At 41.6% G+C, this 10612-nt stretch overlaps 1 protein-coding gene across 4 annotated transcripts; it reads right to left on the bottom strand.

Annotated features, from left to right (window-relative positions):
- Positions 1 to 408: 408 nt before the first annotated feature.
- Positions 409 to 8071, bottom strand: F11 (coagulation factor XI). 4 transcript variants are annotated; one of them, XM_053660072.1, is made up of 6 exons: positions 7976 to 8071; positions 6862 to 6917; positions 4799 to 4961; positions 3436 to 3542; positions 2625 to 2784; positions 409 to 1326 (listed from the first exon to the last, which is right to left on the bottom strand). In XM_053660072.1, exons 2-6 carry the CDS (start codon positions 6914 to 6916, stop codon positions 1194 to 1196), a joined length of 618 nt encoding a protein of 205 aa, XP_053516047.1. In that variant the 5' UTR covers position 6917; positions 7976 to 8071; the 3' UTR covers positions 409 to 1193. The 4 variants fall into 4 exon arrangements, with proteins under 4 accessions (XP_053516047.1, XP_053516046.1, XP_053516049.1 ...); XM_053660071.1 differs by lacking the exon at positions 7976 to 8071 and adding an exon at positions 7734 to 7968; XM_053660074.1 differs by lacking the exon at positions 7976 to 8071 and adding an exon at positions 7734 to 7968 and having other exon boundaries at positions 4799 to 5199.
- Between the last annotated feature and the right edge of the window lie 2541 nt (positions 8072 to 10612).

Genomic DNA, 10612 nt, shown 5'->3' on the forward strand with positions numbered 1-10612 from the left:
GAGTTAAAAAACGTGAGTACCGATACAAAAAAACAGACAAACGAGAGCCCAAAACCATGTCTGGAAACCATCCAGAGGACACTGACGTGCAAGGGAGTTTGGCCAACTGAAATTCCCTGCATACACGGACTCTCCCGAGGGAGATTTTACATTTGGCTATTAGGGAAATTGACCCAAGTAGGGAATGCAATTTGATAAACCCTTCCTTTTGCATCTAGAAATGAGAGAGAGAGAAAAGGAGAGAGAGGGAAAGAGAAATTGAGTTTAGTCCTGGACCCAGTTCCAGGACAACGCACCAAAGGTGGCATGTTCTTATGGGAAATTACAAATTACAGAAACGTCCCAGGGGACGTGTGCACACCCCGCAGGAATTTGGGACAGTCTGCAGTCAAATGGCGGGGGGGGGTGGGGGGGGTGGAGGGCGAGGAAGAGAGGAATAGGTGAAACAAAGGAGTTTTAGGGCAATGACGTGTTCTGTGTGATATTGTAATGAGAAATGCATGTCCTCATACACTTGTTCAAACCCAGGGCATGTACGACCCCAAACGTGAGTCGGAATGTCAACTACGGTGGCCATAATGCAGGAGTGGCGAACTCCAGGCCCACAGGCCGAATCCAGCCTCCTGGTTTCATCTGGTCCGGCACCTCGTGTCTACCCGGCAGCAGCGCTGAGCTCCTTGCCCCTGGTTAAGGAGTAGCTACATTATACCGTCCATTACATTCGGCCCTTTGAAGGCAACCACGAGGCTGATATGGCCCCCGGTGGAAATGAGTTTGACACCCCTGCTATAATGCATCAATGGAGGTTGATCGATTATAACAAATGTGCTCCTCTGGTGGGCGATGTTGATAAGGGGAAGGCTACGTGGGTACGTGGGGGTAGACAGCCAATGGGAAGTCTCTGTACCTTCCCCTCAGTTTTGCCGTGAATCTGAAATGACTCTAAGTAAATAAAGTCTTGAGGATAATTTTTTTAAAGTTTCTTTAGCTTAAAATCCTTCAAAACTGTTCTAACTCGGAAAACTAAAGTGATTATGTCAAACTTAAATTTCAGTAGAAACTCTAGGAGACATCATGAAATTCTCCACACGAAGAAGGCAAAACGTCACTGGGCCCGCTTCCTCAGCGAACATGAACGGTGTCCTAAGTGAGGCCCATCATATCTCACCGTCGTACTTGAGGGTTAGGTCACCTCATTTGGGAAACAGGAGTTTACCCAGTTGGGAAAGTGCGCAGGGCTTCAGGGAGAATCCAGACACCACGTCCTTCAGCTTCGCTATCCTGGTTGGTGTCCCCGTGTGGGTGTGCTTCAGTAGACACACGTTACTGAGCAAAAGCAAAAATGGAAAAACGTTTTGTCCTTCCCCACGCAGGTAAGAGAACCCACCGATGATAAGAAATTCCCGCTTAGAGACCGCCTGAGCTGTATCCGCGAGGGGGTCTCCAGAGAGCATCCATCTGTGGTCTGGGCAGCTGGGCCCAAGTTCCCACCCCACCGAGACCCGGCGGTGGTCCTGTGAATTTTGCCAACTCCGATTTTTGTCAGTAAATTGCCATGGGCAGGAGAGATGTAAGAATGAAGGACTTCTCAGGCCCTTCTCAACTTCAGCATTTTAGCTTTTTAAAAAATGCCCATGACTCCCAATATCCTGGCTTAGTCACATTGTGTCAAGTGTTGGGGGTAAAATATGTAAAAATATGTAGTTCGAGGTGAACTAGAGACAAAAAGGGCTTGAAAATTAAGCATGAAAGTTTAATGATTAATTTGGGGGGTTGTTTTATCATTGTTGTTTTTGAAATAAACCTTGGATACTTCAGTTGTTTTCTATTCACCATCTGAATGTTCAAATCCAAATGCAAGTCATTTGAACATATTTCTGTTTTCACTGAATTCCAGATAACTGTCGTTTACTACACAGATTTAGAACATCTAAATTATTTCTGAAGATAAGAGTTATGGCCCTGGTCTGTGTGCTCAGCGGATGGCGTGCTGGTCTGTGAACCGAAAGCTTGCTGGTAGGCACATGCCTGAGTTGGGGGCCAGGTCCCCGGTTGGGGGTTGAGGGCATGAGAGACGCAAATGATTAATGTATCTCTCATACATCGATGTCTTCTCTCTCTCCCTTTCTCCCTCCCCTCCCCTCTCTCTAAAAATAAATAAATAAAATATAAACAATTATTTAAAAGTTATATTTTCCCCTAAATTTGTTTAAAAGAGAATGCAGATTAATCTTTAGAGATCAGAGCACCTTATATTCTTATACAACAGACTTATCCCTGGAATATTTCGAAATCCAGTATGGGGCAGGTTAAAACATTTCACATGGGCCTGGCTATGTTGTCATAGGTAGGAAACTGTTATTTGCAGAAAGTGGGTTTTTATTTTGTTGTGTTTTTGTTATTGTATACGGTCAGACTGCAGCATCCTTCAAGCTGGAAATGGAATAGCCAGGCGACCAATTTTAACTGTTTCAAAGTCGCCAATTTAAAAATGCAGCATTTTCCATGAAGAACTGTCTCTTAAAAGTAAAACATAAAACTGTGGCATTGAGTTGGGGGAAGGGACTTCCGGGAGGCCCCATTTTCGTCCCTTCGGGTCACCCGACTCCCCCAAGCTCGCTCACCGATGCTCCGGACTGTGAAACAACCTCGTGGCGTAGGTGAAGAAGTGGCAGTGTATGTCGTTGGTGCACTGCTCCTGGCACTCATGAGCGCCCCGGGCCACGGAGCTGTTGTAGTTCAGGCCCTTCATGTCCAGGTCCTCGTAAACTTTTTTGTTGCAAGCTGTAAAGAAAGCAGAAAATAGGGTTATCTTCCAGACGTCAGGGGCCCTTAGCAACCATCTTCCAGGTTTCCTCTTTCAATGCACTCCCCCACTTGCCTCAGAAGTCCTTTGTTTTATTGGAATCTGCTTAATTCCAGCTCTCACATGGAAACAGTAGAAGAATTCCCATGTCCTTCTTATGCACTGACACTCTATTAGAGTTGTAAATTCTCATTTCGATTTTCTGACCAGACCTCTCTTGCCTCTTTAACTCCAGCTGATTGGCTGGTTCACTAATAAACCTATTCAGGTATCTCTATCACCATCAAGAAAAGTACCATCTTGAGGTACCATTGCTTGCTTTGATTTAAATTAATATATGGAATGAGGACTTTCCTATCAAACTTCAAGCTAAGAAGGAGGTAAAAATGAATGATGAATACTGATGTAATAAGATATGTCCTCTGAAATCAGTTTCAGTAAACTATAATGAGGCTTCGAGATATCCATACATGCTAATTTTTATTCTACACTGGTAGAAGTTCATTAGGGACTTTATTTCTGTGTAGCAGGGTTTTCTTTTATAGCCATAAGACCAAACCTGATATAACTATAACTATATATACATATCCAAATAACGAGTGGTTCTGAATTCTCATAAGACATCTCACCACTTATGTGGTGCGAGCATTGCTTGAAAGAATATCCAGAAACTGCTCCTGTCATATTTACTCTTGGCAACGTTTCTGTGACGCTGTCTTTCAGGATGCAAGTAAACCTGTTTTTAAAAAAGAAATAAAAGTAAAAAAAATAAGTGGGTGGACATTTATGCTTTAAAATAAGAGGTCTTGAAAGTCAGCATGTAGACAAAGAGAAGGGGAGAAACTATTCTATCTCGTACCAAAATAAGTATTTTCTTAGCAAGATTGCAAGATTGGTTTTTTCAGTCCAATGTCCTCACTTTTAAAAGATCACATATGACAATACTCCTTCCCAACAGGAAAAGGGTGCGGGTGAACTGGGGCCTATAGTTCCAATGCTGCTCTCGGCCTATCTTGTACTGTCCTTGAGCAAACAATGGTTTCCACATTACAGTGGTTACATTTTAAATGATTATATGAGTACCAATACAATATCCATGATTTTTATCTCTGGACAACATTTTATTCTCTGTCTTGTCAAAAACAAAAGATTGTCAGCTCCTGTTGTAGAGTCTGGAAGGGTAAATTTCATAACTGCAGGGTGCTCTGTAAATATCTATGAATGCAGTAATAATACCCCAAAATGCAGATAACTTAATTTGGGAGTAAAGCTTCATTTTTTATTTTCAAGTTCAACATGGAAACAAAAGTGATGAGTGGAATACTCTCAAGTTTTAAAATATATGACTATAGAATAAACCCATCAAATGCGATTTGTGAATCTTCATAAGATTTTCTTTAATAGCAGTGAATTACTCATGGGGGGCAATTCAGGTAATATAAAAAGATTCTTTTATAATTTTTAATGTATTTTGTATAAGATAATGAATGTTGAAATATTTAAGGGGGAAGTGTTCTGATGTTTTCCAATCACTTCAAAATGTTAAACTATACGCAGTACCTATAAGACTCAAATGTCAAACAGTCTTGCTGGTGACAGGGGATCATTGTATTCTTTCATCGTCTTATAAAGTTTGATTTTTTTCCTAATAAAATTGTTGAGGGGAAGTATCAATTTACATAATACCGAATATCAACAATCATCCAAAAAGCAAAGGGCAAAATGGCTAAGAAGTGTAAAGGTAAAGAGAAATAAGAGAGCATACCACGAATATCGGCCCACACGGGAGGTTGGAAGGCCCACCGGAGAGTTACTTCTACTCCTCCCCAATCTGCCCGAACAGCCTTGTTTTGTAATATTTGATAGTTCACTTGAAGGGCAACATGCGTTTTGATTAACATAAGATTTCATAACACAACAGATGGAGCTGTATTAGTACGTCATTGTTGTGTACAATCTATCTCTCCTCTACAGAGGAATGCAAACGCTTACCATTTAGCAGGATCTTCAGATGATGATTCGGCCATAAAAGTGAAGAGCAAGCACGTCGGGTGGTGGGTGCAGACCACCTGGCAGTGCTCGGCGCTGGGCGTGAAAACCACTGCGACGTCACCTCCTTGAAAGCTGGTGTCTTGGGACAGCTTGGTCACGCATTCTGTGATGCAATGTGTGGAAGTTACGCATCTAATTAGGTGTCATCTCATGAAGTCCAGCAAAGGAGGTTTACTTAACAGGAAATATGCCTGAACTTGGAAGTCAGGGCAATCAAACGTATGTGTAAGTTTATGGGAAGAGCAGCCTCAGGTGGAGAAAGGGAATGGAAGTGGGGGCGGGAGGGCGCGGGCGGCATCGGTCAGCGGAGGGCGATGGAGAAAAACACGGGAAAACTGTAACTGAACAAAGATCAAAATCAAAATAATAATCAAATAAATATATACTGCTGGGTTAAGTTTGGTAACATTTTGCTTATGATATTTGCATCTGCGTTCATGAGGCAAGAGGACTGGGATTAAGGCTAGTGCCCCTGTCCAGGCTTAGTGTTAAAAATTACACTGACCTTATAAAATGGGCTGGCAAGTGTGACCATGTCGACCTCCTCTCGTATATACGAGACCTTCTCTCATATATATGTTAACCATTAACATGGTTAACATTTAACTGATTTCTGCAATAGTCTTTCTTTTCTCTTCCTCCTAGCTTCTTTGTACTTAATTAGCTAATCTCTTACTACCTTCTTGAGCTGGATTCTTATATCATTAAGTCTTACCTTTTCCCTATTCGAATGAATGCCTGCAGGTCTACACATTTGCTCTCAGCACTGGTTCAGCTACATCCCCAAACTTTGAAGTCCCGTATTTTCATTACTATCCAATTCAACCTATTTTCTAATATCCATTGGGATGTCTTCTTTGGCCCATATTTATTTAAAAGCCTATTACCTAATTTTTAAACATTTGGGGATTTTTCCAGTTGTCTTTTGTTTTTCAGGTTAATGCCGTTGTGATCAGATAACATGTTCTGCATAATCTTAATTCTTTCAAGTTTGCTGAGACTTGCCAGAGGCCTTGAATGTGGTCAGCATTTGTGAAGGTCCCATATGTACATGTAAAGAATGTACGTGTGTTTCGGTGCAGTTGCCGGGGCCATTGTTCAAAACGCGCCCACTTAGTTATCATAGACGTATTCTTCAATGAAATAACAGCACTATGTTACAATTATTATAATGAAGAAATATAATAACCTGGATAAAAATCTTGTCACACAGAAAAATGATCTAATGAAGTATAGTAGAATTTATTTTATTTTAAGTCTCTTTACTCAGATTTGCCATTTTTCACATAGGCCAAAGTAAGTTTACTCTGCATAAAATGCTAACAACAGCAGCAGAAATTAACTGTCATATAAATTATTTTTATAATAAATGCTTAAGTTTTCATACTAAATAAAGAATAAACATAGGGTCTAAAAATCTTTGTATTTCTGTGTCCTTCATAATATTGGTTAAGTAATTTGTAAACAAATATAGTGGATGCTATGTAAACTGGAGACTTAAAAACAGTCATTAAGTTATCGAAATGTATATAAATTCTAATTGTATGAATATTTTGCAAAATCTCTTTCAGTTCCAAATTGCGGGTATGTGTGTGTCTGTCTATATGTGTTGCATTAAACTGACTGCTTTATGGAAAACTGACTAATCAATGAGGCAAACCTAGACTTCTGTTTTTTAATATTGCTCTTAAATATCACTTAGATACGTGATGTGAATTTGGATATGAATAGAGGTATAGATACGGATAGAAATATAGATGGAGACATAACTTCCTACTCTTATGCACTCCCTCACCTCACCTTCCTCCCTGCTCTGAAAGCCCCTGGAGCCTTCGGAGGAAAACAAATACCAGAATTTTATTCCCTGGAGGGGGTCTTGTGCGATGCCCTGCCCGGGGCTGTGCTGTGCTTTCTGCTGTGGGCCCCTGCCCTCCTGTTTTCTAACCCATAAGTCAGGAAGAGATCCTATTTCCAGTCCATACTTAAGGTAAATCTTTACTTACCACCACAGACCGAGGCAGATAAAATAAAAGGTATCATTTGGTACAACAAACTCATCCTACAAAATAAAAACGTGCAGTTTCAGAACATGAAAAGTGAATTTCCAGTGAGTTTGCTGGCGTCAGGGTTTACACAAGACGGAGAGGGAAGGGTGCATTTCCCCCAACAGTGCCCACAGGGCTCCTATCGAAATGGGGAAACTTCTCTTCCCCTTATCCTAGAACATTCCGGGCAGGCCTGCGTGTTCAAGTGTTCGATGCTGTCACGGTTCTGAAGAACCCGGGCCTGAAGGGGAGGGTGTTCCCCCGCCCTCCCTCCCCTTCCCTTCTTCTCCTCCACCCCAGCTCGCTAGTCTTCAAATATTTCTCATTGTCACCCCTGGAACCACCCCCTGCCAGCTTTCCGATTTTCATCTTCTCTTCCAATTTATTTCCTTTCTCTCCATCTTTGAAGTCTCTCCGTATATCTAGCAAAGTCGATGATATCCTACCTAAGTTTTCTATTTTTAAAGTTCTGTTGCAAGTAGATTATCAAGTTTTCTTGGGCACCTATAAATGTGCTTATCCCTACAAAGTGCTGAACTAGGGAAAACTATCAGTGAGATAAATGAAGACTTCTGATTTTTTAATATTGCCCTTGACTATCTTTTTAATTTGTCACATGCGTGTTATTGAGTATTATTACTTTTCTTTCATGTTGCATCTCCTCTCAAATTGGTTCTGGATATTAACTAAAGGCCCATAAAATGTTAAACCAGACCAATTTTTAAAATCAATCATTTTCCATTGCAAAATTTTTAAAACGCCTGTGGTGAAACAGGCACTTCCAGGAATAATTGCTTGACAGACCATGAATAATAATTTTTGAACCATACCTGAAAAACCGCTGTTTGATGAAATTCTTAACAAAAATATTTTTCTCCTTCCAGAATGGCCCTCGGCCTCCTCTGAATGAGCGTGTCCAGGCAACATTCACTGAACTTTAATATTTACTTTTACTTTTACCGGCTCCCAGTGTTGTGTAACATTGTCTCTTTGTACAGCCTGTCTGTGGAAGCTGTTCAAATCTATGTGTATCCCAAACGCACCTGGGTAACATTGCTTGCTTTTTCAATACCTTAATTTTTGTATCTTCTTCTACTGTGGGTTCAGACAGATGGCACACACAGACAGCTGGGAGCTGGAATTCACCTGTGCACCTCAGCAGTCGGGTGAACGCACATTTCGTGTGCCCGCACACACCCTCACTGTGAAATACCCACTGTTAATCATTAATTCAAGGCTAGCTGGAGTCTCCCCGTCTAAAAAGAAAACAAGGGGAGTTTGTGGATGAAACGTCAGCTGCTGGGGGTTGAGGGGGAGCACCCCACTGTCCTGCATGCAGTGTCCTTGGGTAAGTATCACCTCCTCAAAGGCCTATGTGGAGACCACTGGCTCTGAGGGAGCGGGCTCTTTAACCCACTTGCAAACACCAAAAGTCTGAATTAAATTTAAAAAAAACAACACACAAAATGTGGGACGTTCATAGCTTTCTTTAGATCTCAGTTCACTGATACACAGATGGAGCTCTCATGAATGATAGCCTAGCCTTGCAGGACAAGCCATCAAAAAAAACAAAATAAAAAAACGGGTCAATCCCCTTTGTCCTGGAGGGTGCCTCCTTGTGGTGGACATGTGGCAGGTCCTGGAGAGGAAAGCTTGTGACATGCTTGTCTGGGTTTCATCTATTAGTTACACTCCTGTTGAGAGCCTTCCTGCTGCCTTTGCAAAAGGGCTGACAGCTCTCTCCACTGCACGCCAATGCAGGTGCCCTGATGCCAGGATCTATTCGCTAGTCAGCCGGTAATGCCAGGGGGTCAGCAGCCCTGCCATCACTGTGAGTCTGGGGGTCCGCGGCCCAGTGGCTTCATCTCTCTGGGCTTCAGTTGCCTCATTTGCAACACGAGACATGAACTAGCCCTAAGGATTTGTATGTGGTCCCTGGCAACCTAAAAGAAATAAATAAAAAAATTTTTGATATGTTTGATTTCAATATATTTTAGAGAAAGAAATTTCCATGGTTCAGAGAAGGCTTCTGATTTCCTACAGAAAAACAAAATAAGCTCTGAGGTGTTTATAAATGGAGTCATGAGTTTTAAAAAATAGTCTAAAGATGAGGGGATTAACAAAATGATAAGTTGGCCCTGGTTGGGGACCTCACTGAGGTGACAGGTACCAGAAGAAACAGTGAGCCGTGTGTGGGGACAATATGTGACATGAGTGTGATCTTCTGAAAATGTCACCAATTCACTTTGAGCAGTTCAGTATTTGGAGACAGAGAGACACGATCTCGTTTTATCTTGGTCATAATAATGTCATTATCTAAATGGCTTGTGAAGGTACGTAATACCCAGATTTGGTGGCCAAGTGCTTACATAAAAAAGGTTCCCCAAGATTAGAACTGCCCTCAAAACTCTTACACAAAGGGCAGTATGGGGGCTGGGGGAGAGAATTTACTGAAGGGGATGGTGACAGAACAGGTGGTAAAGGGAAATTTGAAGCTTAGCCCCATGTAAACTCATTGGAGACTTTCTGAGAAGAGAGGAGCCAGCCATTTTGTTCTGTAGGCAGAAAGTTAAGGGGATTTTGAGCTTCGAAGAGGCCTTTATGGAAATCACCAAGGTACATATTGTGACATTCTATCTGGAAGAGAGTTATTCAGGTATTTTCATTTGATCTGTTGCCAAGGTTTTAAGGCCTATGTGGGCGTAAAGAGCCCTTAGGTGCTTTCTTGAGTTTCCAATTTAAAATTAAGTACATTCCAGCCACACAAAAAGCACATACTTATGATGCTCTGCTTGTTATGAAGCTCAACATGAACTGGCAAATTTATGCCAAGATGGGCTTTCAGGGAAAACTGATATGTGAAATTATATAGGGTCCTTATATCCCGGTATTGTTTATCCATGAAACCTCATATCTACCTTAAGTGCCCAGTAAAAAGACTGTAATGGTAACTCTCCAACCCTATGAGATAAACAGAAAGACTCTAATGAGAGAACTACTTCACCGGGGAACCAACTAATAGTCTCCTAAATGTGGTTTAGCAAGTTAGTTAAATCTCTAAACCCTTTCAAATAATATAAGGATTCCAAAAATATTTTTCTCTATTCAAATAAAAGTGAAATAAGAGTCTTAACTGCATAGAAATTCTTTAAGATTAAATAGATCTTCATTTCAAACTGACGGATTTTTTTTCAACTGATGCCATTACAATTGAGAATTCTGATGTTGATTACTCATATCTAAAAGTAAAAGTATAAAGGACACATGGACAAAATCAAAGGTGGGTAGGATCAAGGCTGGGAAGTGGGGATGGCTGGGGTGGGGGGGAGTGGTGGGGGAAAATGGAGACAACTGTACTTGAACAACAATAAAGAATGTGAAAAAAATAGATGGCAACCAAAAAGAATAAAATAAAGGTAAAGGTTTCCCACCCCTGCCCCACCCTCTAGTGAAATAAAATGCTCTTGAAGCCTAATGAAAGTGGGAAATGACTACACACAATCTGGGGAAGAATCCAGAATAAAGTCTAAAGGGACCCAGAGGCAAGTCAGTGGTCAGGGTCACTGGTGGCCTCCGGCCCTCTGTCTGGGGCAGGGAACCACAAGGCCACTGCTGCTGGGTCCCTCCTCTGTCCCAGCTCAGGAAGCTTGCTCTCGGAGCTCCTCTCTCAAGACTTGCTTGGAAAAAGCTCACAGCCTCCGAGGTCCTA

This window comes from Artibeus jamaicensis, unplaced genomic scaffold (assembly GCF_021234435.1).
Source record: "Artibeus jamaicensis isolate MK-2021 breed Jamaican fruit bat unplaced genomic scaffold, CSHL_Jam_final scaffold_833, whole genome shotgun sequence".
Lineage (NCBI taxonomy): Eukaryota > Metazoa > Chordata > Mammalia > Chiroptera > Phyllostomidae > Artibeus > Artibeus jamaicensis.

Bases quoted from the DNA above. Each gene is read 5' to 3' on its own strand.
- F11 (XM_053660072.1), bottom strand. From the start codon at position 6,916: ATGAGTTTGTTGTACCAAATGATACCTTTTATTTTATCTGCCTCGGTC. The intron at 4,962-6,861 runs GTAAGTAAAGAT...ATTGCATCACAG, and splicing joins ATCTGCCTCGGTCTGTGGTG to AATGCGTGACCAAGCTGTCC. The intron at 1,327-2,624 runs GTGAGCGAGCTT...GCTTTTGCTCAG, and splicing joins TTTCACAGTCCGGAGCATCG to TAACGTGTGTCTACTGAAGC.